The sequence below is a fragment of the Suncus etruscus genome, chromosome 16 (assembly GCF_024139225.1).
Source record: "Suncus etruscus isolate mSunEtr1 chromosome 16, mSunEtr1.pri.cur, whole genome shotgun sequence".
Lineage (NCBI taxonomy): Eukaryota > Metazoa > Chordata > Mammalia > Eulipotyphla > Soricidae > Suncus > Suncus etruscus.
Genome location: NC_064863.1, coordinates 72,536,187 through 72,560,784, shown reverse-complemented (window position 1 = coordinate 72,560,784; position 24,598 = coordinate 72,536,187). Strand labels below are relative to the sequence as shown.

The 24,598-nt window shown below is 45.1% G+C and overlaps 1 protein-coding gene across 1 annotated transcript in view; it reads left to right on the top strand.

Annotated features, from left to right (window-relative positions):
* The first annotated feature begins 922 nt into the window (after positions 1–922).
* HPSE (heparanase) overlaps positions 923–24,598 on the top strand; it is a 57,176-nt gene continuing 33,500 nt past the window's right edge. The window contains exons 1-3 of the mRNA XM_049790258.1: positions 923–1,183; positions 14,834–14,979; positions 21,299–21,424. Of these exons, the coding sequence (XP_049646215.1) occupies positions 987–1,183; positions 14,834–14,979; positions 21,299–21,424 (469 nt within the window). The 5' untranslated portion in view covers positions 923–986. The remainder of the gene's footprint in view (positions 1,184–14,833; positions 14,980–21,298; positions 21,425–24,598) is intronic.

Sequence of the window (24,598 nt, the reverse complement as noted above, 5' to 3'; positions counted from 1 at the left end):
GGCATCCCACTTGGTCCCCTGAATCTGCCAGGATCAATTGCCAGGAGACCCTGGCTAAGCGCAGCTGGGTGTGGCCCAAACACAAAAAACAACCAAAAATTTTTATATCTAGCATTTGAGGGCAATATGAAGCAATAGTCAGTCACGGGGACAGTCAAACAGTGCTGAATTTTAGCAAATTAGCTGTGAGAGGGGGTCAGAGGGAACCTCAGTAAGTCCGGAGGAGATGAAGGCAAAGTTGTTGGGGGGTAAAGTTTGGCATTATTTTACCTGAGACAGGCTAGGATCTGGGATCACAATCTTCACCGCCCTAGTAAGGACCTCTGAGTGTGTTCACAGCTGCAGAACTGGGATGTCAAAAGAGAGTCACAGGCACTTCGCAGAGAGTGTGGGAAAGGAATGTGGGAGAATACAGATAAGACACCTCTTGAGTAAGCCCCGAAGTGCAAGGTGCTTGTTCCAAATAGGGGAGCATCCAAGGAGAAAGGGGGGGAAGCAAATCTAGGTGGGGGGACCCTGTTCCAAATAAGAGGGACAATTCCACATCAAGTCTGCATCAAGGGCTCCGCGTCCTGCATTTCAGAGGTTAACCTAGTAAAAAAAAAAATTGACACCTGATAAATGATTGAAGAAGTCGGGGGGGGGGGGGGTTGGTGGGGGTTAGACTCCCTTGCGGGGTCCGGCTGGGCCCGGGTGGGCAGGCCCGTGACCAGACGGCGCCTGCGGGCTCCAGGCTTCTGCAAATTTGGGGGGTCACCCGGTTCCCGAGCAAACTTTCGCTCGACGGCTTGCAAGTCCCCCAGATCCGGAGTCCACGCTGGGAAGGGGAGCTCAGAGCCTCTCCCCAGGCTGCTTGCACCGCGCCCGGGCCGGAGGATTTCGCAAGCGGGCGGGCCGGGGGCGGGGACGCAGGGCGGTGCGGACTCGCGCGCGCGGGGGGCCCTGGAGCGCTCCCGGGCCCGGGAGCGCCTGCAGGTGGGGCCGCGATGCCGCCGTCGCTGCTGCTGCTGCTGCTGCTGCTCGAGCTGCCGCCGAGCATTCGGGCCGGGAGCCCCGGGGCCGAGGATGCGGCCGAGCTGGACTTCTCCACCGCCGGGCCGGTGAGCCGCGTGAGCCCCGCGTTCCTGTCCGTCACCATCGACGCCAACCTGGCCACGCACCCGCAGTTCCTCGCCTTCCTGGGGTAAGCGCGGACCCGGCCCAGGCGCGCCTTGGCACTCACTCCATCGCGGAGCGCACTCTGTGTCTGTCCGTCTGTCTGTCTCTGTATCTGTCTGTCTATCTCTGTCTGTCTGTCTCTGTCTATCTGTCTGTCTATCTCTGTCTGTCTGTCTCTGTCTATCTGTCTGTCTCTCTATCTGTCTGTCTGTCTCTGTCTATCTGTCTGTCTCTCTATCTCTGTCTGTCCCTGTCTATCTGTCTGTCTCTCTATCTCTGTCTCTCTATCTCTGTTTCTGTCTGTCTCTCTATCTCTGTCTCTGTCTCTATCTGTCTGTCTCTCTATCTGTCTCTGTCTGTCTGTCTCTGTCTCTATCTGTTTGTCTCTCTATCTCTGTCTGTCTCTGCCTATTTGTCTGTCTCTCTATCTCTGTCTGTCTCTGTCTGTCTGTCTCTCTATGTCTGTCTCTGTCTGTCTGTCTCTGTGTGTCTATCTCTGTCTGTTTCTGTCTTTCTATCTCTGTCTGTCTCTATCTGTCTGTCTCTCTATCTCTATCTGTCTGTCTGTCTGTCTCTCTCTGTCTGTCTGTCTCTATCTCTGTCTCTCTGTCTCTCTATCTCTGTCTGTCTCTGTCTGTCTGTCTCTCTGTCTGTCTCTCTGTCTCTATCTGTCTCTGTCTCTCTGTCTGTCTGTTTATCTCTGTCTCTGTCTGTCTCTCTGTCTCTGTCTCTTTATCTCTGTCTTTCTCTCTATCTCTGTCTCTGTCTGTTCTCTATCTGTCTCTGTCTGTCTGTCTCTCTATCTCTGTCTCTCTGTCTGTCTCTGTCTGTCTGTCTCTCTGTCTCTGTCTGTCTGTCTCTCTATCTCTGTCTGTTTCTGTCTCTATCTCTGTCTATCTCTGTCTCTCTGTCTCTGTCTGTCTGTCTCTCTATGTCTGTCTGTCTGTCTCTCTATTTCTGTCTGTCTGTCTGTCTCTCCTTCCCACCATCCCACAGTGCGCTGTCTCTGTGGGTCTCTGTTTCTCTCAGTCTCCTTCCTCCTCTATCCTGCATCACATCTTCCCTCCTTTCATTCAACCACCTTACCTAATTCCTGTTAAGATCTGGGGGTACACTTATTTGAAACTTTCCTGTGCATGCGTTGTCAGCGGGGCCTCCTTAAAAGGGAGCTCAGGAATTTGAGGGAGGAGATGATTAGAAACAGACTTGGAGTTTCTTAAACCCCATTAGGAAGATGGGGGGAAGGGTTGATTTAGTTTTGTGGCTATCCCTGGCGATACTCAGAGGTTACCCCACGCTGGCTCTGAACTCTGAGATCATCCCCTGTCTGGGCTCGAGGGACCCTGTGGGGTCCCAGGACCGAACCTGCGTAGCTTTCAAGGTAAATGTCCTATCCGCTGCACTATCATTAGGGCCCAAGATTTTTTTTTTTTTGATGTTAAATGGAAAGGGCCTCGGAGGAGAATAAACATTACTGCATAGCTGTATGATTATACATTTCTAAATGCATGATTTTTTTTTAACGCAATAAGGTTTAAGAGCAGTTTGAGGTTCACAGTAAAATTGACTGAGTTCCCATCTTACCCATTTATTCCCATCCTGGTTTTTAGATCACACCCTGCAGTGCTCAGGGATTACTCCTGGCTCTGCATTCACACTCCGGGGACCATATAGGGCTTCAGGGATTGAATCCCCTTTTGCAGCATGCAAGGCAAGCACCATGCCCCTGCACTATCTCTCTGGCCCCCGTGTTATCCAATTTTTAAAAAAGCAATCCGAAAACCCTTGGGGCTGGAGATATAGTACAAAGATTAAGGTTCTGTCCTTGCATACTGAGATCCCAGTGAGAGGTGGGATTTCCTACACCCCTACCATCCCCAACTCCTAACACTGCTGGAAGAGAGTAGCTAGAGGAGAGAAAAGGAGAAAAATGTGAAGTTTGCAATGACTCACAGAACCTTAAGAAAATGATCACTGGGGTCTAAGTGAGAGTACAGCGAGCAGGGTACTTGCTGGCATGCAGCTGCTTCCTGGATTTCATCCCCAGCATCCCTATGGTCTCCCAGTCCTGGCAGAGTAATTCCTGAGTGCAGAGCCAGGAGTAACCCTAGAGAGCATCACTGGGTGTAGCTCGAAAATAAAAGCAAAAAATTAGTCACATGTAACACACAAAACCAAAATATGATCACCTCCAAATAAGATACTCTCTAAAAAGATTGAACGTGGTTAGATCCATGGAGTTATGGTGCCTGCAGGCTGAACCCAGAAAGGAGACTGGGAGCTGCAGGGTTCCAAGACGCCACACCTCAACTCTTTTTTTTTTTGTTTTGTTTTGTTTTTGGGCCACACCCGGTGACGCTCAGGGGTTACTCCTGGCTATGCGCTCAGAAGTCGCTCCTGGCTTGGGGGACCATATGGGACGCCGGGGGATCGAACCGCGGTCCGTCCTGGGCTAGCGCAGGCAAGGCAGGCACCTTACCTCCAGCGCCACCGCCCGGCCCCCACACCTCAACTCTTAGATGGAAAACTGGCCATTGGCAAACACCTCCATAAAGTCTCTTCCGAGCCCACATGCTCCATTTCAAGGCTTATTTCATAACCTGAGTCTGCCAATAAAAGCAGGTAGCTGGATATTGAAAAGATCGGCATCTGACCACCCTACTTGTTTACCAGGTCTGCCAAAGCTGGGCAGCTTGGTGTTTATAGGCTGTGTGGCATTACCAAGCCTCTGTGTCTTCTCCATAGAATGAAACTTCAAAAACCTTTCGATGGGGTTGTTATGTAGGTCTGATGAGGCGATTAATAAACATTGTGCTGAGCGCTGTGTTTTTGACACAGAAAGTGTTTAAATAAATTGCTGCATCCTGGGAAATGACATCTGGTGTGTGTGTGTGTTAGTTAATCTCCTGTGGCAGGAAAGAGAATTTCCTGGTTGGGAGGAGTCCCAACTTTTTGTCCTTCCTCTTTAGCTCTTTGGGAATGGGAAGCTGAGAGAAAGAGTGAAAGATACTCTGGAGAAAGCTGGGTGTGTCTGGGACCCCCACCCTTCTTTGGCAGTGATTTACTGAAAATGGGGATTAAATAATCTTTGGGATTTGGGCCACACCTATAGTGACTCCTGACTGTTTAGGGATCATAGAGGTCATTCTTGGGAATACCTGGGAACCATGTGCTGTGCTGGAAACAGGTCAGCAATTTGCAAGGCAAGCTACCCCTGAACTGTTTCTCTGACTGGTCCAGTAGGTGAACGTTTGCGAAGTGTAAGAACTTTGGGCCGGGCGGTGGCGCTGAAGGTAAGGTGCCTGCCTTGCCTGCGCTAGCCTTGGACGGACCGCGGTTCGATCCCCCGTGTCCCATATGGTCCCCCAAGCCAGGAGCAACTTCTGAGCACATAGCCAGGAGTAACCCCTGAGCGTTACCGGGTGTGGCCCAAAAACCAAAAAAAAAAAAAAAAAAAAAAAAAAAAAAAAAGAACTTCTATGCAACTCTGTTTTCTACCAGTTCCCAAGGAAGGAAGGGTATTTGGGGATCCCTATCTAAGCAACAAGCCCAAAGGAAAGTACCCTCAAAAGTACCAGCACTGATAACCAGCCAGTTGAATCAACTAATTAACTAGCACCCACATCTGACTACACAGGGGATCTTCAGTCTATAATAGTTAGGATATTCTTTTTGCTTTTTTTTGTTTGTTTGTTTTTGTTTTTGGGTCATAGCCGGCAGTGCTCAGGGGTTCCTCCTGGCTCTACGCTCAGAAATCGCTCCTGGCAGGCTCAGGGGACCATATGAGATGCCGGGATTCGAACCAACGACCTTCTGCATGCAAGGCAAACACCTTACCTCCATGTTATCTCTCCAGCCCCCTTTTTTGCTTTTCTTAAACAAAGTCCTTAATAGAACTCTTCTGGCCCAACCTAGTCTACCCAACCCTGCCCATGGCCTTTTTGTTAATGCCCGAAGGATAATAAAAAACAAAAGATGGGGGCTGGAGAAATAGCATAGAGTTAGGGTGTTTTGCCTTGCATGCAGAAGGACAGTGGTTTGAATCCCGGCATCCCAATATGGTCCCCCGAGCCTGCCAGGAGCGATTTCTGAGTGTAGAGTCAGGAGGAACCCTGAGTACTCCCAGGTGTGACCCAAAAACCAAAAACCCCCAAACAAACAAACAAACAAAAAGATGCCTGGAAACAGCTATTTTGTTTGTTTGTTTATAAATCACAAGTGGGATTCTCTCAGTCTATCCCTCTGTTCACAGACCTTTGTCCTCAATGCTCCTCCAGAAATCTGCAAGCATATTCTAAAAGACCTTGACACCTTATTTGAGACTTGACTGAATTAGGATCTGAGCTCCCTCTGTCACAGCTCTGGGTAACTGCCAGAGTGAAGGGTGAGACGGGCTTTATTTCAAAATAGTTCCTCAAAAATAAGGATGCTAAGGCAAAAAAGGCACGAGCTGAACAGATGAAAACGGAAGTAAGAAGGGAAAATAAAAAGAACTGATACCAATTGAAGCCTTGTCATAAGTCAGGTCCTGTTTTATTGTTTGGTTTGGTTTGACTTTGAGGCCACACCCAGTTGTGCTCAGGGCATGCTCCTGGCTCTCCACTCAGGGATCACTGCTGGCAGAACTCAAAATCGTATGGAACTTGGGTTGTCCATATGCAAGGCAAGTACCTTCCCCACTATACTCTCTTCAGTCCCCAGGCCCTGTTTTAAGCATATCCCATTTCATCCTTGCTACACCACAGTTCTAATCTCAATATTAAAAGTAAAGAAGTTTCTGCTCAAGCAGATTCAATAACTTGCCCAAGATCAGCCAGCTAGTACACGAAGGAGCAGATTTTGAGCTCAGATATAAACTCTAAAGACAACAGTACACAAAAAGAAAGTGACATGTTCTATACAAAAACTTATATTTATAAGTAACATAACATTGTGTATATTTATGTCATATAGCATATTGTATATATACATATTTGGGGATCAAGGATCAAATGGAGAGCCTTACATGTGCAAGGTATATGTTTTACTACTGAGCTATTTCTTCCACTCTTCAGTTTTAAAGAAAACAGGGGGCCCGGAGTGTGATAGCACAGTGATAGGGCATTTGCTTGCATGTGACTGACCTTGGACGGACCTGGGTTCAATCCCCAGCATCCCATATGGTCCCCCAAGCCTGCCAGGAGTGATTTCTGAACGTAGAGCCAGGAGTAACCCCTGAGCCCAAAAACCAAAAACAAATAAGTTAAATTAAAAAATAAAGAAAATAGGGCCCGGAGAGATAGCACAGAGGTGTTTGCCTTGCAAGCAGCCGATCCAGGACCAAAGGTGGTTGGTTCGAATCCCGGTGTCCCATATGGTCCCCTGTGCCTGCCAGGAGCTATTTCTGAGCAGACAGCCAGGAGTAACCCCTGAGCACTGCCGGGTGTGGCCCAAAAACCAAAAAAATAAAAAATAAAAAAAATAAAGAAAATAGGGGGTGGGGCCGGGCGGTGGCACTAGAGGTAAGGTGCCTGCCTTGCCTGCGCTAGCCTTGGACGGACCGTGGTTCGATCCCCCGGCGTCCCATATGGTCCCCCAAGCCAGGAGTGACTTCTGAGCTCATAGCCAGGAGTAACCCCTGAGCTTCACTGGGTGTGGCCCAAAAACCAAAAAAAAAAAAAAAAAAGAAAGAAAATAGGGGGTGACATGGTAGAAGATTGATTGTCCAGAAGCAAATTGAGATTGCTGTTATAGAAGGAAGCATTAGCCTGAAAGTACAAGAATTAGGGTCCAAACCTGATTAAATGTCTAAAGAAACCTAAGCCAATTTGATCAGATAGCATAGTTCCCATCTCCCATGAATGCAAACATACATGTTTGGTTTTTTTTTTTCTTCACATTTTTTAGTAGCGAGCACAGCACAGGTAAAGAGAGGGTGGCATTGGCATTTTTGCAGGTTTCTTTCTCTGAAGAAGTGACTAATTACAGTTCTTTTAGAGCCCTATTCTGCTGAGTGTTGAGCACTGGGAATTGGAGACACTGCATGACTGTCAGTTTTATCTGGGAGCTATATACGGAGTCTTAAATTTTCTTTTTTGTTTTGTTTTGTTTTTGAGCTAGTGCTTAGGACTGACTCCTGGCTCTGCACTTAGAGATTACTTTTGGTGGGATCAAAGGACCCTATGGAGCCAAGGATTGGACCTAGGTCAGCTACATGCAGGTCAAGCACCCTAGCCATTGTACTATCTCTCCAGCCAAAAAGTTTGTGGGGCCCAAGTGATAGTTCATGCATTTGCCTTGTATGCAGTCTACTCAGGTTTGATTTTTTTTTTTTTTTGGTTTTTGGGCCACACCCTGTGATGCTCAGGGGTTACTCCTGGCTATGCGCTCAGAAGTTGCTCCTGGCTTCTTGGGGGACCATATGGGACGCCGGGGGATTGAACAGCGGTCTGTCCTAGGCTAGCGCAGGCAAGGCAGGCACCTTACCTCCAGCGCCACCACCCAGCCCCAGGTTTGATTTTCAACATCCCATATGGTCCCCTGAGACCACCAGGAGTGATTCCTGAGTGCAGAGCCACGCCCCAACACAAAATAAAAAAGCTGGGAAAAAGGGGTTTTTTGTTTGGTTTTGTTTTTATTATTTTATTTTTGAGTTTTGGGTCACACCCAGTGGTGCTCAGGAGTTACTCCTGGATCTGCACTTAGAAATCATTCCTAGCCGACTCGGGGGACCATATGGTATGCCAGGAATTGAAACGGGGTCTGTCCTGGGTTGGCCTTGTGCAAGGCAAACACCCTACCGCTTTGCTATCGCTCCAGCCCCTGGTTTTGGTTTTAAAATCAATCTGGTGATGCTCAAGACTACTACTCGAGGATTGATTATTCATGGCAGGCTAGGACAAGACTAACTACTCTTAGTGTTGGGAGCTCGTCTGAGCACTGCCCTGAGTCAACTCTGAGCACTGCTGGGGTGTGGCCCCAAAACAAAACAAAATGAAAAATGATTTATAAGTAGCATTACCATGTTCATAAACAAAGTTGCTTTTTCTTTGTTTTCTTTTTGGTTTTTGGGCCTCACCCGGCGTTGCTCAGGGGTTACTCCTGGTTGTCTGCTCAGAAATAGCTCCTGGCAGGCACAGGGGACCATATGGGACACCGGGATTCGAACCAACCACCTTTGGTCCTGGATTGGCTGCTTGCAAGGCAAACGCTGTTGTGCTATCTCTCCGGGCCCGCAAAGTTGCTTTTCATGTTTGAGAAGATACCTATTACTGATGTCAATGCACATTTTTTATTACAAGTGTTAGAAAGAACCGCAGGCCTATCATATGGGCCCAAGAGACAGAAACCCAAATCCTAGGAGTAAGAGACATAGAGAACTACCATCACATAGATTCACAAGGAACCTGGAGATAAATTTCCTATGGTTCCCCATTTTTCCCAAACCTTTCTTTGCATTCCCAAGAACCTGCAGGTGGTAATTCTGCTCCTCTGTAGGATCCTGCTATCTCCCTGCACAAAATAAGACCAACCCTCCTTGAAGCCCTAATCTAACCACTAGAGTAGCCTTTTGTGGAAAATTTGTCCTTCCTCCTAAAACTTTTCCCCATCCTCAGTACAGCTGCTGGATGGAGGACCCTGCATGCCTGAACTTCAGACCCCTATTCACTCCCGTATGGGCCTCTTTTTTAGGGCCAATTTCTTGGTCTCCTTTTGCTCGAGCTCTTCATCAGCAAAATGAGGATGATGATGATGACATTTACTTAACTGAATTGTCATGGGATTAAGAGAAATCAGTTATGCCTAGTTTTTTATGCCAACAATACCCAGTTGGTAAATCATGACGCCTGGTGTGTGGTTCATGGCCACCGTGTTTGGCTTTATTAAACCTCCCAGTCACTTGACCCACTGTTCTGAAGCCCCAGAACATCTCACAGCTTCTTCTGCACTCTTACAACATCCAAGATGACTTCAAGTTCACTTGAATAAACGATCTCCCAATTCCTTCACTCCTACCGTTTTAATTTTATTTATTTTTGAGGGGTAAAGTAGGCCACGTAGCGGGCTACTCCTGTGCTTGTGTTACTCCCAGAAATGTTCATAAATCATAAAGAGCTGGTATCCAACTGGCTTTGACTGCAAGACAAGTGCCTTAACCGCTATGCTATTCTCTGGCCAGTATATATATTTGTAACTTCTCAGGGCTTATTTCTGGCTCTGCAGTCAAAGACCACTTCTGGTAGGACTCAGAGGACCAAATGGGGATTGAGCCCAGGTGGACCACATGCAAGGCAAGCATCATACTTGCTGTAATATCTCTCTGGACATAAACTAAAAAAAAATTTTTTTATAGTTTTTCGGTCACACCTGGCAGCACTCAGGTTTACTCCTGGCGCTGTGCTCAGAAATCGCTCCTGGCAGGCATAGGGAACTATAAGGGATGCCAGGATTCAAACATCTCTCCGTCCTGGATTTTTTATTTATTTATTTTTTTTTTTTGGTTTTTGGGCCACACCCAGCTGTGCTCAGAGGTTACTCCTGGCTGTCTGCTCAGAAATAGCTCCTGGCAGGCACGGGGGACCATATGGGACACCGGGATTTGAACCATCCACCTTTGGTCCTGGATCGGCTGCTTGCAAGGCAAACGCCGCTGTGCTATCTCTCCGGGCCCTCCGTCCTGGATTGACTCTTGCAAGGCAAACAGCCTACCACTGTACTATCTTTCTGGCCCCTAAACTAAAAATTTTAATTAAATGGTTTTGTTTCTTACAATTTCAGAATCAGCACAGAACCCCTCCTCTTTTCTTTTCTCTTTTTACTTGGTGCTATCTTCTGAGTGGATTTGCCCACTTGCCTAGCTCAAATGGCTCCTCCTCGCTGCAGCTTCAAACTTAAATCAATGGCTCTTTGGGAGAACAGAAGATGAATTTACGTCCTCTGCTGGATTCTGTGGGGTGAATTCTTCTGCTCTGGCCAATTTCAGCGTGCAGATAGTTATAGTTAGTTCACAGAATTCCTCACATCTTAACAACTGGCTCTCACAAACCAGTACCAGCCCAAACTTGTCTACCAGCACACCCTGTGTTAGAGCCAGACATAAACCTCACTCACTTTTGCACAAAAGGTAAAATAAAATTATTGTAGTCCCCTCCCCCCACTGTTATAGAAATGAACTGTCTGCAGCTGTTTTTAAGTATTTGTTTTTTATTTCCATGTCTTGTGCTGATGGATTGTTTTTCTTTCCTTTTCCTATATATGCCTTTGATCACCGGTGGGTTTTGTTTTGTTTGTTTGTTTATTTTGCCATTTTATTACTGTTTAAAACTAGTTTTTGTCATGTGAGGGTAACAGTGGTTATATTTTCACAACATGAAAATGTTCCACTGCACAGGAGATAACAAGAGAGGTCTTTAATTCCAATACTTTGAAACAAACACACGATTGTCTTCCTTTGGCAGGCAAGAACCATAGTATTGCATTTTCATTTTGAACAGAAAACAGTCTTTGCCCTCACTTGCCCTTTCAGCTGCTGGGCCCCATTATTCAAATATACTTAACAAATATTTATTAAGCACCGACTGTGTTCTCAGTATTTACCTAGTTGCTTATCGACTGAAATAATTTGCTAGACAGACCAGCCTTGTCAACTTTCACTGAGTCCTACTAAATAAAGAAGCTTAGAGCCGGAGAAAATAGGACTTGCATGGATTGTGGGGCACTCCTGTTCAGTTCCCAGCACCATATGTGGTCCCCAGAATCTCACTAGGAGTAATCCCAGAGTACGGAGCCAGGAGTAAGACAGGCATCAAGTGTGGCCCCAACATCCCCAACCTGGAAAAAAGAAAACAAAATAAGGAACAAGAGCAGGAATGGAGGATACCTGGGATGGTTCAGACACTGCTTCTGGAAGTGGACCAGCATCGTTGTTCCTGTGTGTCCCAAAATCTTAGCCCTGATGCTGGTTCCCCCCAGAGCCTGCAGAATACCAGTCTTCTCCTCATTGCTGACCACAAGCATGCACTAGATATGCCTAAGTAAGCTTTCTCTGTTATCAGATACTATGCAATGCAAGGGCAGAAACTCAGTGCCTCGCCTAGGCTGTGGGACAGGACCTGCAAAGGGGATCTTCCTGAGAAACTGGGGAAGGGGTGACTAGTCTGGCTCTTTTCTTTCTTTAGGTTTTGGGCCACACCCCTAGTGCTCAGGACTAATTCCTGACTCTGTGCTTAGGGTCCTCCCTGATAGTGCTTGGGGGACTACAGAAGGTGCCAGGGATCAAACCAGTTGAATGCAGGCAGCAAGTTCCTTAACCTTCGTGCTCTCTAATTCTCAAGTTTCAGTCACTGGCATGGGTCTGGATCTCAGGGACCACAGGGAAGTAGAACAGAATGAAACATCTGCAGTTTCAGAGCCAGCGACTGCTGAAGACACTGCACTCTGCTTGCTTCCATGGTCTCCTGAGCTACAAACACAAAGACCTGTTCCTGCTGCCACTGGCCTCCCAGATTTCCACAAAACAGCCCAGCCTTTTCCCATCCATCTTCATTCCTTGGTCTTTTTATCATCTCAGTCAGAGGTCACCATCTTCCCAGAGTAATGGGAAAGTAATCACCCAAAATCACCTAAACACCAAATCTGTTATTTCTTCTTTTGTTTTTCTTTGGGTGAGGGAGGGCCAAACCCAGCAGTACTCAAGGTGTGGCCCCCTGGCTCTGTGCTGAGGGATCTCTCCTGGTGGTACTTAGGATGCCATATGTGGTGCCAGGGATTGAACAAGGGTTAGTTTCGTGCAAGGCAAGTGCCTTATCTACTGTATAATCGCTCCAGCTTTGGTTTTATGACTTGAGTGAGCCATAGAATATTGTGGCCAGCTGTGTGATTTCAGAAGCGTTATGGCAGGTGTCCCTGTATCTGGGTTTCTGTTTGCTTACTTAAAATTTTTTAAATTTATTAAAGATAGTGATTTGTAAAGTTATGGATGGTTGACGGTTTTTTTTGTTTTTTGTTTTGTTTTGTTTTGTTTTTTTTGGGGTCACACCCAGCAGCAGTCAGAGGTTGGTTACTCCTGGCTCTATGCTCAGAAATCGCTCCTGGCAGGCTTGGGGGACCATATGGGATGTTGGGATTCGAACCACCATCCTTCTGAGTCTAAGGCAAATGCCTTTCCTCTATGCTATCTCTCTGGCCCCGATGGTTGAGTTTTAACATATGTTCTCACACCAATCCTACCATCAGTGCCAACTTCTCTCCACTAGTGTGTTTGCTTTTCCTTTCACTTCATGACATCTTAATCTTTCTAGGAGAAAGGAATATAAATCATCATTCAAATTTCAGTCCATAATACTTAGTACTATTCTGAGCACATAATAGGTTGTATCTAGGGAGAATTGAAAATTCTTTAAATTCAGGGAATTAGGATTTTCTATAGTTTTGTCCTCTGATTTACATTTAAAATGGTTTTCCTTAAGAGGGTGAGAAAGAATCATAATATTTTTTTTGTTTTTGTTTTTGGGTCACACCCAGCAGTGCTCAGGGGTCACTCCTGGCTCTGCACTCAGAAATCGATCCTGGCAGGCATGGGGGACCATATGGGTTGCCAGGAATTGAATCTCCGATCGTCCTGGATTGGCTGCGTGCAAGGCAAATGTCCTCCTGTTGTGCTCTCTCTCCAGCCCCAGAATTCTTTTCTTTTTTTTTTTTTTAAACTTTTGGGCCACATCAATGGTGCTCAAAAGTTATTCCTGACTCTTAGTTATCCCTGCTGCTTAGGAGTGACCCCTGGCAAGTTGGTACCATATGGAGCTGAGACTGAACCTGGGTTGGCCCAATCCTAAATTATTTATGTCTCTGGAATTAAAATTTTGAAGATAATTTATTTTTCAAAGAGACAGTATTATTTTGCCTCTATTTTTTAATTTGTTATCTCTTCTGTCAATCATAAAGATTGAGACTTTAAAAAACATTTTCTTTCAATCTCCTTTTTATTTTTCCTCATTGTTGACATTATTGCAATGAATGGGATTGTACAAGCTGTGGATCTGACAGGTGTCTCTCTCTCTCTCTTTCTCTCTCTCTCTTTCCCTCCCTCCTTCCCCCTCGCCCTCACTTTCCTCTTTTACTCCTTCCTCTCCTTTCTTTTCTTCCTTCTCTTTTTCTCTCTTTTTTTCCTTTTTTTTGTTTTTCTTTTTTTCTTCTTTTTCTCTCTTTTACTCTTTCTTCCTCCCTCCTTTTCTTTCTCACTCTTCATGTATTTATTTATTGTTTTTTGGGCCACACCCAGCAGCACTCATGGGCTACTCCTGGCTCTGCACTCATATAAATAGCACCTGGCAGGCTTGGGGGACCATATGGGATGCCGGAATTCAAACCACCGTCCTTTTACATGCAAGGCAAACACCCTACCTCCATGCTATCTCTCCGGCCCCTCACTCTTCTTTTATTTCTTTTGCTCCCTCCTGTTATTCTTTCCTTCCAAATATCTTATATGCAGGTAATACTATCCAACAGAGCCACAACCCAAACTCAGATTGCTCATGCCTTGCCTTTTCTTTTCCTCCCTCCCTCCCACCCTCCCTCCCTCCCTCCCTCCCTCCCACCCTCCCACCCTCCCTCCCACCCTCCCACCCTCCCTCCCGCCTTCCTGGATCATATGGGATGCCAGGGATCAAACCTGGATCAGCTTTGTATCTTTTTGTTTGTTTGTTTGTTTTTGGGCCACACCCGGTGACTCTCAGGGGTTACTCCTGGCTATGCGCTCAGAAGTCACTCCTGGCTTGGGGGACCATATGGGACACCGGGGGATCGAACCGAGGTCCATCCTAGGCTAGCGCTGGCAAGGCAGACACCTTACCTCTAGCGCCAAGGCGCTGGCCCCCTGGATCAGCTTTGTGTAAGGCAAATGCCCTGCTTGCTATTCTATCCCTATGGCTCCACTCACATCCTGAGCACCACCAAGAGTGATTCCTGAGGAGAGCCCTGAGCAACACCAGCTGTGACCCTAAAATCAAATAATAGTAATAGTAAAAATATAAATAAATTAGTGGCTAGAGTGATAGTACAGCGGTTAGGGCATTAGCCTTGCTTACAGTCGACCTGGGTTCTATCCCTGGTGTCCCATATGGTTCCCCAAACCTGCCATGAGTGATTTCTGAGTGCAGTCAGGAGTAACACCTGACTGCTGCTGGGTGTGGCCCCAAAAGCTTAAATGTCTAAGAGGATAGGAGAGGAGGAGGAAGGAAGGGAAGGAGAGGAAAGGATTTTTGAAAAAAAAAAAAAAAAAAGGTCCCGGAGAGATAGCACAGCAGCGTTTGCCTTGCAAGCAGCCGATCCAGGACCAAAGGTGGTTGGTTCGAATCCCGGTGTCCCATATGGTCCCCCGTGCCTGCCAGGAGCTATTTCTGAGCAGACAGCCAGGAGTAACCCTGAGCATCGCCGGGTGTGACCCAAAAACAAACAAACAAACAAACAAACAAACAAAAAAGTTCCTGCCAGATTTAGAGCATCAAATTACTTTTTGTGTCAGAAACAAGCAGCCCATTAGCAAGAATCAAATGGAGACCAACTGATTCCCCCAACCCAGCATTTGACTTCTCCCTCTACCTACTTGTACAGCTAGATATTAAAAATCTGTCTCTCAAGAGAGTAACTGAATTCACCGGAGAAAATTAATTTTAATTTCTTGATTACCTCCTAACAGTTCTCTAAGGCTTCGTACTTTGGCCAGAGGTTTGTCTCCTGCATATCTGAGATTTGGTGGTACCAAGACAGACTTTCTAATTTTTGATCCCAAGAAGGAACCAACCTTTGAAGAAAGAAGTTACTGGCAATCTCAAGTCAACCAAGGTGAAACTTTATTTTTTAATTAAAAATATTATCTGTGGGCCGTAGCGATAGCACCGTGGTAGGGTGTTTACCTTGCATGCAGCCAACCTAGGATGGACCTGGGATCAATCCCCAGCATCCTATATGGTTCCTCTGCCCCTGCCAGGAGTGATTTCTGAGCACAGAGCCAGGAGTAACCTGAGTGCTACCAGGTGTGGCCCAAAACCCTAACTAGCTAACTAGCTAACTAACTAGCTAACTAACTAACTAACTAACTAACTATTTTTTAAAAATATATTATTTGTTAACTCTTACATAATATTGATGCCTTCTAAAATTCTCCCCAGCCTCTGTGCCTCTCTGCCTGTCCCTGAAGCCTTAGTTCTACTGTCAGAGTTCAAGGATTTATTTTCATGCGTGTCATTGTGCTCTCCCTTGCTTTTGTTTCTTTATTGACCGCAGATGAGGGAAGTTATCCAGCATTTTTTCTACTCTTTTGACTTACTTCACTTAACATGACACCCTCCAGTTCCACCCATGTGGTAACAATATGCAAAAGTTTGTCTTTCCTCATAATTGGGTCATATTCCATTATGTCTATGGACCACAATATCCATACACCAGTTGTTAGTCACTGGGGTTGTTTCCGGATTTTAGCTCTTCTAAGTAGCACGGCAATAGAATACAAATGAGCCTATTTCTGTATTTTTATTTAGATTTTATTTGTTTATTATTTGTTAATTTATTTACTTTTAAAAATAATTTCTTTATTTAAGCACTGTGGTTACAAAAAAAAGAAAGAAAAGCATATTTTATTTGGAAGTACTAAGGAAGGGGAGGGGAGAAAATAGGAAAGAGAGAGAGTAATGAATTATGTGCCCAGAAGAAAGCATGGGCTTCTCCATAGGTGGAGACTTCCCCAGGACAGAAACAGGCATCCAAGTATAAAGACATGAAATTACACTTGTCAAGGGAGGAGATGTGGGCAACGTGTCCTCCAGCATTATGTATCATGTCTATCTAAGCTATTTCTCTGTCCCTTATACCTTATCCTGTTTCTGAAAATCATTTTTCCTCCAATTCTTATCATTGTTATTTACAGTAGAGTTAACAATAGAGTTCCAGGCATACACTGTTCCAACCCCAATTCCACCAACAAAATGATAGCGTCTCTTCACCAAAATCTCAAATTCCCTCCATTCCCAACTCCTTTCCACACACACACATACACAAAGACACACACACACCCTTGGCAAACTTGGTCCTCTTGGCTGGTTCTCAGACTTTACTATTATTTTTTTCTTTTTTGGTTTTTGGGTCACACCTGGCAGTGCTCAGGAGTTAATCCTGGCTCTGCACTCAGAAATTGCCCCTGTCAGGCTCAGGGGACCATATGGGATGCCTGGGAATTGAACCACCATCTATCCTGGGTTGGCCGCATGCAAGATAGACGCCCTACTATTGTGCCCTACCCATTGTGCTATCTCTCCACCCCATGCTTTACTATTATTAGCCTTTGTTGCTCCATTTATTATGTGTCTTTTTTATATTCCACATATAAAATAGATCATTTTTGTATTTGTCATTCTCTCTCTGACTGATTTCATTTAGCATCATACCTTCTAGTTTCTTCTGCATTACCACAGATTACATGATTTTCTTTTTCTTTTTGTTTCTTGCTGCTGAGTAGTATTTTCTTGTGTGTATACGTGCCACCATTTCTCTGTCCATTCATATATTGTTGGGTACTCGAGTTATTCTAGGTCTTCGCTATTGATTGAATAGTGATACCATGTATGTAGGAAGGCAAATGTCTTTTCAAAATAGCAAGTGGAATTTTGGTGGTAGAGCAATAGAGCAGCAGGTAGGGCATTTGCCTTGCTGATCCTGGTTTGATCTATGGCATCCTGTAGTCCTCCAAGAGCACTGTCAAGAATGATTCCTAGGGGGCCGGAGAGATAGCACAGCGGTAAGGCGTTTGCCTTACATGGAGAAGGACGGTGGTTCGAATCCCGGCATCCCATATGGTTCCCCTGAGCCTGCCGGGGGGTGATTTCTGAGCATGGAGCCAGGAGTAACCTCTGAGCACTGCCCGGTGTGACCCAAAAACCAAAAAAAAAAAAGAATGATTCCTGAGTGCAGTCAGGATTGACCACAGAGAATCTCCAGGAATGGCCCAAAGCAAAAATAAAAAGGGATGGGACTCTGGGTCATGTGGAAGCGCAATTCTTTCTTGCTTATTTCCCAAAGTCTCCATTCTGTTTTCCCTAGAAGTTGAATAAGGGTCCCTTTTCATAATGCATTTTAAAAGCTGATGGGATGACAGGGATTAAGGCTTATGCCTTGAAATCAACAAACTCCAGCTGGATTTCCAGTACCATAGTTTCTCAAGCACCCCTAGGTGTAGCTCTAGATGAGAATTGGGCATGGTGAGCCTCAGCATGGCAGGGCACACGCAATGCATAATCTTCAGGTCTTCTGTTGAACTCCAGCCCAGTTGGCTGAGTAGAGCACCAAGCCTGTTTGGGAGTCCCTCCCTAAATGAATGCATTTTAAAATAAATTATTCAATGATACTAAAAATTTAGGGGCTAGAGAAATATACAGTACTTGCGTGTATATAGTTGACCTGGATTCAATCCTGACATCTTGTATGGCTCTCCTGATCCAACCAGAAGTTATTTCTGAGCACAGAGCCAGTAATAAGTCCTAAGAACAGCCATATATGGCCTCAAAACAAAACAAAAAAATTTTATTACTTACAGATGAGTACCTGGCATGAATTTCAGTATTCAGATTCCTGGGCCCCAATAAGAGATTCTGATTTTAGAATAAGAGTCTAAATTCCTGAGGTTCACAAAAGCTCTTTAGGTGATTATAACATTGGTGTTCTCTGAGCTTCCTTAAGAAACCTGCCATAGGGAGCTAGGAAGATTTTTTCATGTGTATTTTTAAGTATACAGAAATCAGATAGATGTTACATCAATGTCTTTGTTAACTGACATTGAAGGCCTAAGCAATAGTAAGTAGGTAGAGAATTTGCCTTGCATGCTTCTAATTTAGGTTCAATCCCCAGCATCCAATATGGTCCCTTGACACTGATCCATGAGCCAGAAGTAAGCACTGAGCACTGATGGTTGTGGCCCCCAAAATAAAACAAACACCCAACAGTGTCCAGAGAGATAGTACTAAGGATTAAGGCACTTTCTTTGCATGTAACCAACCCAGGTCCCAGCCCTAGAACTATATATTATCCCTTGAGTCCTGCCAGGAATGATCCCTGAGCATAGAGCTAGGAATAAGCCCAGAGCAAAGGTAGGTGTGACTCAAAACAAACAAACTCATATACACACACAACCAGCTGTATACATCCTTGATTTATAATCATGTGTATACTTTTATATTTATGAGCAATATTTAATTTCTCATATATTACATGTTTTTCTTGCTGGGGATCGAACCTGGGTCAGTCACGTGAAAGGCAACTGCTCTATCTGCTGTACAAGGCAATTGCCCTGTCTATTATGCTTCATAAATATGCTTCTCTGGCTTCATAAATTACTTTATTTAAAGACCATGTATGACATAGTAGATCGTAATACATTTGTTTCCAGGTAAGTGAGAGTGGAATTATTAAAAAAAAATAAGAAAAGAAAAAAAGTACAAGAAAATGTGTGAAAATTATTGTCTCTTACTATAAGGTCATTAAGTCATTGTCATAAGGTTTAGTAAAATCTTGTTACTAGTTGGTTATTTTGTTACTTATTTTATTTCTGAACATTACCTGGGTTCAGATATACATGGCATTGAAAGCAGTGTTTCTACGGAGATGACAGTACTTAAAAAATTGGAGTTGTGGGGGCTGGAAAGTGGCACAAGTGGTAAGGTGTCTACCTTGCCCTCGCTAGACTAGGACAGAAACAGTTCAATCCCCAGTGTCCCATATGGTCCCCCAAGCCAGGAATGATTTCTGAGCGCATAGCCAGGTGTAACCCCTGAGCATCTCTGGGTATGGCCCAAAAACAAAACAAAAAAAAATGGAGTTATAGGGCCAGAGCAATAGCACAGTGGTAGGCATTTGCCTACCTGGTTTGATCCCCGGTGTCCCATATGGTCTCCTGAGCCAGGAGCGATTTCTGAACACATAGCCAGGAGTAACCCCTGAGCGTTACTGGGTGTGGCCCCAAAACAACAACAACAACAACAATTGGAGTTATGTGGCCATCAGTGCAGCCACATGATTTGCAAAGTCCAAGCACTAATCATGATACTGTGACTTTTGTGGGCCATGTTTTCAGCTACCGTATCTTCCAGAAGTACAAGGAGGAAGAGGGTACCTGCATCAAAAAAAAAAAAAAAAATTCTAGTGATGTCATCCCAAATACCAACAGACCTGAATTTTGGTCAGAGTGTTATCTTTACAGAGAACCATGGATTAGTGGTGAAGCAAAGCCATTGGCAAAGTGGTAATTGTGGGTGTTCGGTGCAGCAGGCATGGTTTCGGCAAGACAGGGACCTGGCCTGCCCTCTCCTTCTGAGACTGTCAGTTTAAGCTGCATGGCTAGTGTATCCATGATTTTTGTATGGCTTGATTTATATCTCTTTCAAGAAAAGAGTGAGTTTGTGGATCTGGCTGAATGCAGACATGGAGACTGCAATTCCAAAGTAATTTCTTTTATAGAGAGGAAGAAAACAGGAGAATTCTCCTGTTTCTGAGTCAGAAATTAGAATAATTTATGTTTAGACTTGGCCCTTTTCCACCAGTGCTATGGGTTCAAAGGGTCAGGTAGGTTTAGGCTGGAAGTAAACCTGCTCCTGGATTGATTTCTCCCTCATGTGGCCAGGATGAGGATGGGACTTGCATTAACCACGCGCCTCTGAGGCATCCTTTGTGGGCACAGGGATCAATGAGGTCCCTGTGCCAAGAGCCCTGCCAGGCAGCTTTCCAGGTAGGAAGTCATTAGCAGGGCAGCCAGCAAGCTGTCTGTTGTCTTATGATAAAAGGCTCATTTTGCTTAACATGTCACTGGTGGGGTTTCCACAAGCATGTGCTGTGGTCACCACATATGTGGATGCCAAATTGGAAAGAAAACAAGTCAGCATTTCCTCTCCTATCCTTAGGGCCGAAGGAACTCAGGCCAATGTCAAGAGAGTTCATTGCGGGCCCGGAGAGATAGCACAGCGGCGTTTGCCTTGCAAGCAGCCGATCCAGGACCAAAGGTGGTTGGTTCGAATCCCAGTGTCCCATATGGTCCCCCGTGCCTGCCAGGAGCTATTTCTGAGCAGACAGCCAGGAGTAACCCCTGAGCACTGCCGGGTGTGGCCCAAAAACCAAAATAAATAAAAATAAATAAATAAATAAATAAATAAACAAAAAGAGAGAGAGAGAGTTCATTGCATCAAGAGTCTGTATATGTTGAAAGTGGATCTTTTTTTAAATTTTGGTTTAGTTTGGTTTTGGTTTGGGGCCACACTTGATGCTCGGGTTACTCCCGGCTCTGCCATCAGGTTGTGCTCAGGAAACCATATGGGATGCCAAGGATTGAACCTGGGTCAGCTTCATGCCTGCAAGGCAAGTGTTCTACCCGCTGTACTATTGCGCTGTCCCTAAAATGGAACTTTTTTTTTTGACGGGGGGGGGGGGGGGGGGACACCCAGCAGTGCTCAGGGATGACTCCTGGCTCTGCACTCAGAAGTTGTTCCTGGCAGGCTCGGGGAACCAGAGCCTGAGACTGAACCTGGGTCTGTCCCAGGAGGCTACCTGCAAGGCAAACACCTTACTGCTGTGCTAGCACTCCGGCCTCCCTAAAACTGAACTAATGATGGGTTCTTCCGTGAGGTTCTCAAAGGTCAGTGTTTAAAGAACTTTCTGAATTGTTAAATAATGTGGTTCCACCCTGCATGTGTCTCTGTCCCTAGCATATGCATCAAGTTTCTCATGAAGCCTAGCCCTTGCTGAGGTTCTAGTAGTGGGTGGTGTATCAGCAAATGTGACACGAGCCATATAACATATTCTCTGGGGCTGGAGAGAGAGTACAGCTGCTTAGGTTTTTGCCTTATATGTGCCTGACCCGGGTTCAATCTTCAGCACCCCCATATGGTCCTGAGCATTTTTTAGGAGTAATTTCTGGGGGCAGAGCCAAAAGAAAGCCCTGAATATTGGAAAGGGGGAGAAACAAAAACGGAAAGAAAAAAAAAAAGAATGTAATTTCTCTTTAATCCACTTTCCAGAATCTTCATGATCTTATTTTGGGCTGATAAAGTTGCTAACTCAAATATATGAGTTTTCATATATATGATTTGTGACCATAGACTCTCACAACCTTTTCTTCCATTTTCAGATATTTGCAACTCTCAAGCCCTCCCATCTGAAGTGGAGAAGAGGTTACAGCTGGAATGGCCCTTCCAGGAACTATTGCTGCTCCAAGAACAGTATCAGAAAAAGTTCAAGACTACCACATACTCAAGTAAGAAATATCTGGAAGCCTGGGGTTGTTTAGCTCCCAAGCATATAGACCTTTTGGTTTTTTGTCTTAGAGCCACACGTGGCAGTGCTCAGGACTTGTGTTCAGCGGTTATTCCTTACGGATTCAACAGGCCATATGGGATGCCAAAGATTAAACCTGGGTCATCATGCTCCGTACCCTGTCCCACAGTTTGACTTTTAGAACTTGCACCTGACTTAAACGAGCCTTGCAGTGGTTGTGTAAGTTGCTTGATACCCAGATAGTATCAAGGGTAAGTGGGATATCTAGAGCCTCAATCTTCTTTTTGGTGCTGATTTATAATATTTGTTTGTTTTTCCTTATTTATTTATTTATTTATTTAGGTTTTTGGTTTTTGGGCCACACCCAGCGGTGCTCAGGGGTTACTCCTGGCTGTCTGCTCAGAAATAGCTCCTGGTAGGTACGGGGGACCATATGGGACACCGGGATTCGAACCAACCACCTTTGGTCCTGGATCGGCTGCTTGCAAGGCAACTCAACTGTTTTCCTATTATTTAACTGATTTTGCCTACATGTCACAGAGTCAAATAGGAATCCAGTATAGAAATCCTTCAGTTCTATGCTAACAGTGATCTTTCCTGCTCTGAACAACCAGCAAGTTGAGGACAATAAGAATGCATTACTTGTGTAAAATAGAGGGTGGCATCAGAGACGTGGCTCATCTGTAGATGACTTGCCTTCCATGAGCATTTTAGCCCCAGCACCAGAAAAAAAATTAGGATCCAGAGAAATTGTTCTCTGAGTGAGTCCAAGTTTGGCATGTGCAAGACCTGAGTTCAATCCCCAGCACCGCAGGTTATAACCCTGATCACCCCAGCATTGCTAAGCCAGAGGCAGGAATGATTGGGCATGGGACCCAGATTCTCAAGCACCTCTACAAAGGCCCATGGAAAATAAATACTAAAAAATTAAAATAGGAGGGGCTAGAGAGATAGCACAGTGGTAAGGTGTTTGCCTTGCACTCAGCCAATCCAGGATATACAGTGGTTTGAATCTCTGCATCCCATAGGATCTCCCGAGCCTGCCAGGAGCGATTTCTGAGTGCAGAGCCAGGAGTACGCCTTAGTGCCACCAGGTGTGACCCAAAAAAACAAAAACAAAACAAAACAAAAAAGAAAGAAAAAGAAAAAACGGGGGCCGGATCGATTGCACAGCGGTAGGGTGTTTGCCTTTTATGCAGGTGATCCAGATGAGCCTTGGTTTGATCCCCAGTGTCCCATATGGTCCCTCAAACCAGGAGTGATTTCTGAGAGCATAGCCAGGAGTAACCCTTGAGCATCACTGGGTGTGACCAAGAAAGGAAGGAAAGAAGGGAGGGAGGGAGGAAGGAGGTAGAAAAAAATGAAAATACGAATAATGAGGGGCAAAATGTGAGGCTCCTTATCCTTCTTTGTTCATTTCTAGGAACTTCTATGGATTGGATTCTCTGCAGGAAGGAAATCTTGGGCCACACAGTTTTCTCCTTTTCTTTCCTCTGTGCTTTGCAAACACAGGAATTTCTTGACTTTCTTAGGAAAGTTTTCAGTCTTCTCAATGGGACATTGCCACATGGCGCTTGATTCAGTTTTCATTTCCCCTTTCCCTTCCATCAGTACCACTGTTATGACCTGGGTTGCACCCACTTTAGCCTAGGTGTTTCCCAAGGTTGGTTGCAGTGCTCCTGATTGCCTACACTTGGCTGTGACACCAGGGTTCCTGAATGCCAGTGCTGGGATCGCTCTCGAATGTAGGCGTGTGTGGTGACACTGGGTTTTTTGGACTCAGGGCCTTCTGTGTTCATAGCAGGTGCTCTACCGCTCTCACTGTTGCCCAACACCAGGAGTGTTTGTGTTTGTTGGTTTCTATTTGGGTGCCACACCTTGCTTTGCATTTAGGGTTTGCTTCAGCAATGCTCTAGGGACCTACAAAATGCAGGGATTGAGCCCAGACCTCCTACCTGCAAAGCTTGCGCTCAGCTCTTTGAGCTCTCAACCTGGCATAGTGATTTTTATTTTTAGCCATTGTCAGAAGCAATTCTTATTTAAATAAGCTTTTACATGAAAGTATGTTTGTACCCAACTCAAGGATCACATTGTCCCAGATCTCAGTTAGAAAATAGTCTGCTTATATATACCCTGTACTGCTCTTAGAATGAGACTTTCGAAAATCAGATGTTTTGAAGCTAATTTGGATTAGTTGACATTGCTAAGAGCTTACTCTTAAGTTAAATGGCCTGTTTACTATGTATTAGTTTTCTATTTAGTAAACTCAATAATTTACTATTGAGTTAATTTGCAGAGGAGGGGCTATGCCTAATGTGTTCAGAACTTATTCCTGGTGGAGCTCCAGGGATCCTGTGATGTGTGCCGATCTCTGTGATGATACCTCATTGTTGTTTTGATTTGCATCTCTCTGATGACTGGTGATGTGGGACATTTTTTCATATGTTTAGGCCATCTTTATTTTTTTTCTTTGAAAAAGTTTCTGTTTATCTCTTCTTCCCATTTATATATAGATTTTTCTCTTGTTAAATCCTACCAGTTCAGGGCTGGAGAGATAGCATGGAGGTAGGGTGTTTGCCTTGCAGGCAGAAGGATGGTGGTTCAAATCCCAGCATCCCATATGGTCCCCCATCCCCTCCCCCCCCCGAGCCTGCCAGAAACGATTTCTAATCTTAGAGCCAGGGGTAACCCCTGAGCGCTGCCAGGTGTGACCCAAAAACCAAAAAAAAAAATTTATCATGCTCCGTACCCTGTCCCACAGTTTGACTTTTAGAACTTGCACCTGACTTAAACGAGCCTTGCAGTGGTTGTGTAAGTTGCTTGATACCCAGATAGTATCAAGGGTAAGTGGGATATCTAGAGCCTCAATCTTCTTTTTGGTGCTGATTTATAATATTTGTTTGTTTTTCCTTATTTATTTATTTATTTATTTAGGTTTTTGGTTTTTGGGCCACACCCAGCGGTGCTCAGGGGTTACTCCTGGCTGTCTGCTCAGAAATAGCTCCTGGTAGGTACGGGGGACCATATGGGACACCGGGATTCGAACCAACCACCTTTGGTCCTGGATCGGCTGCTTGCAAGGCAACTCAACTGTTTTCCTATTATTTAACTGATTTTGCCTACATGTCACAGAGTCAAATAGGAATCCAGTATA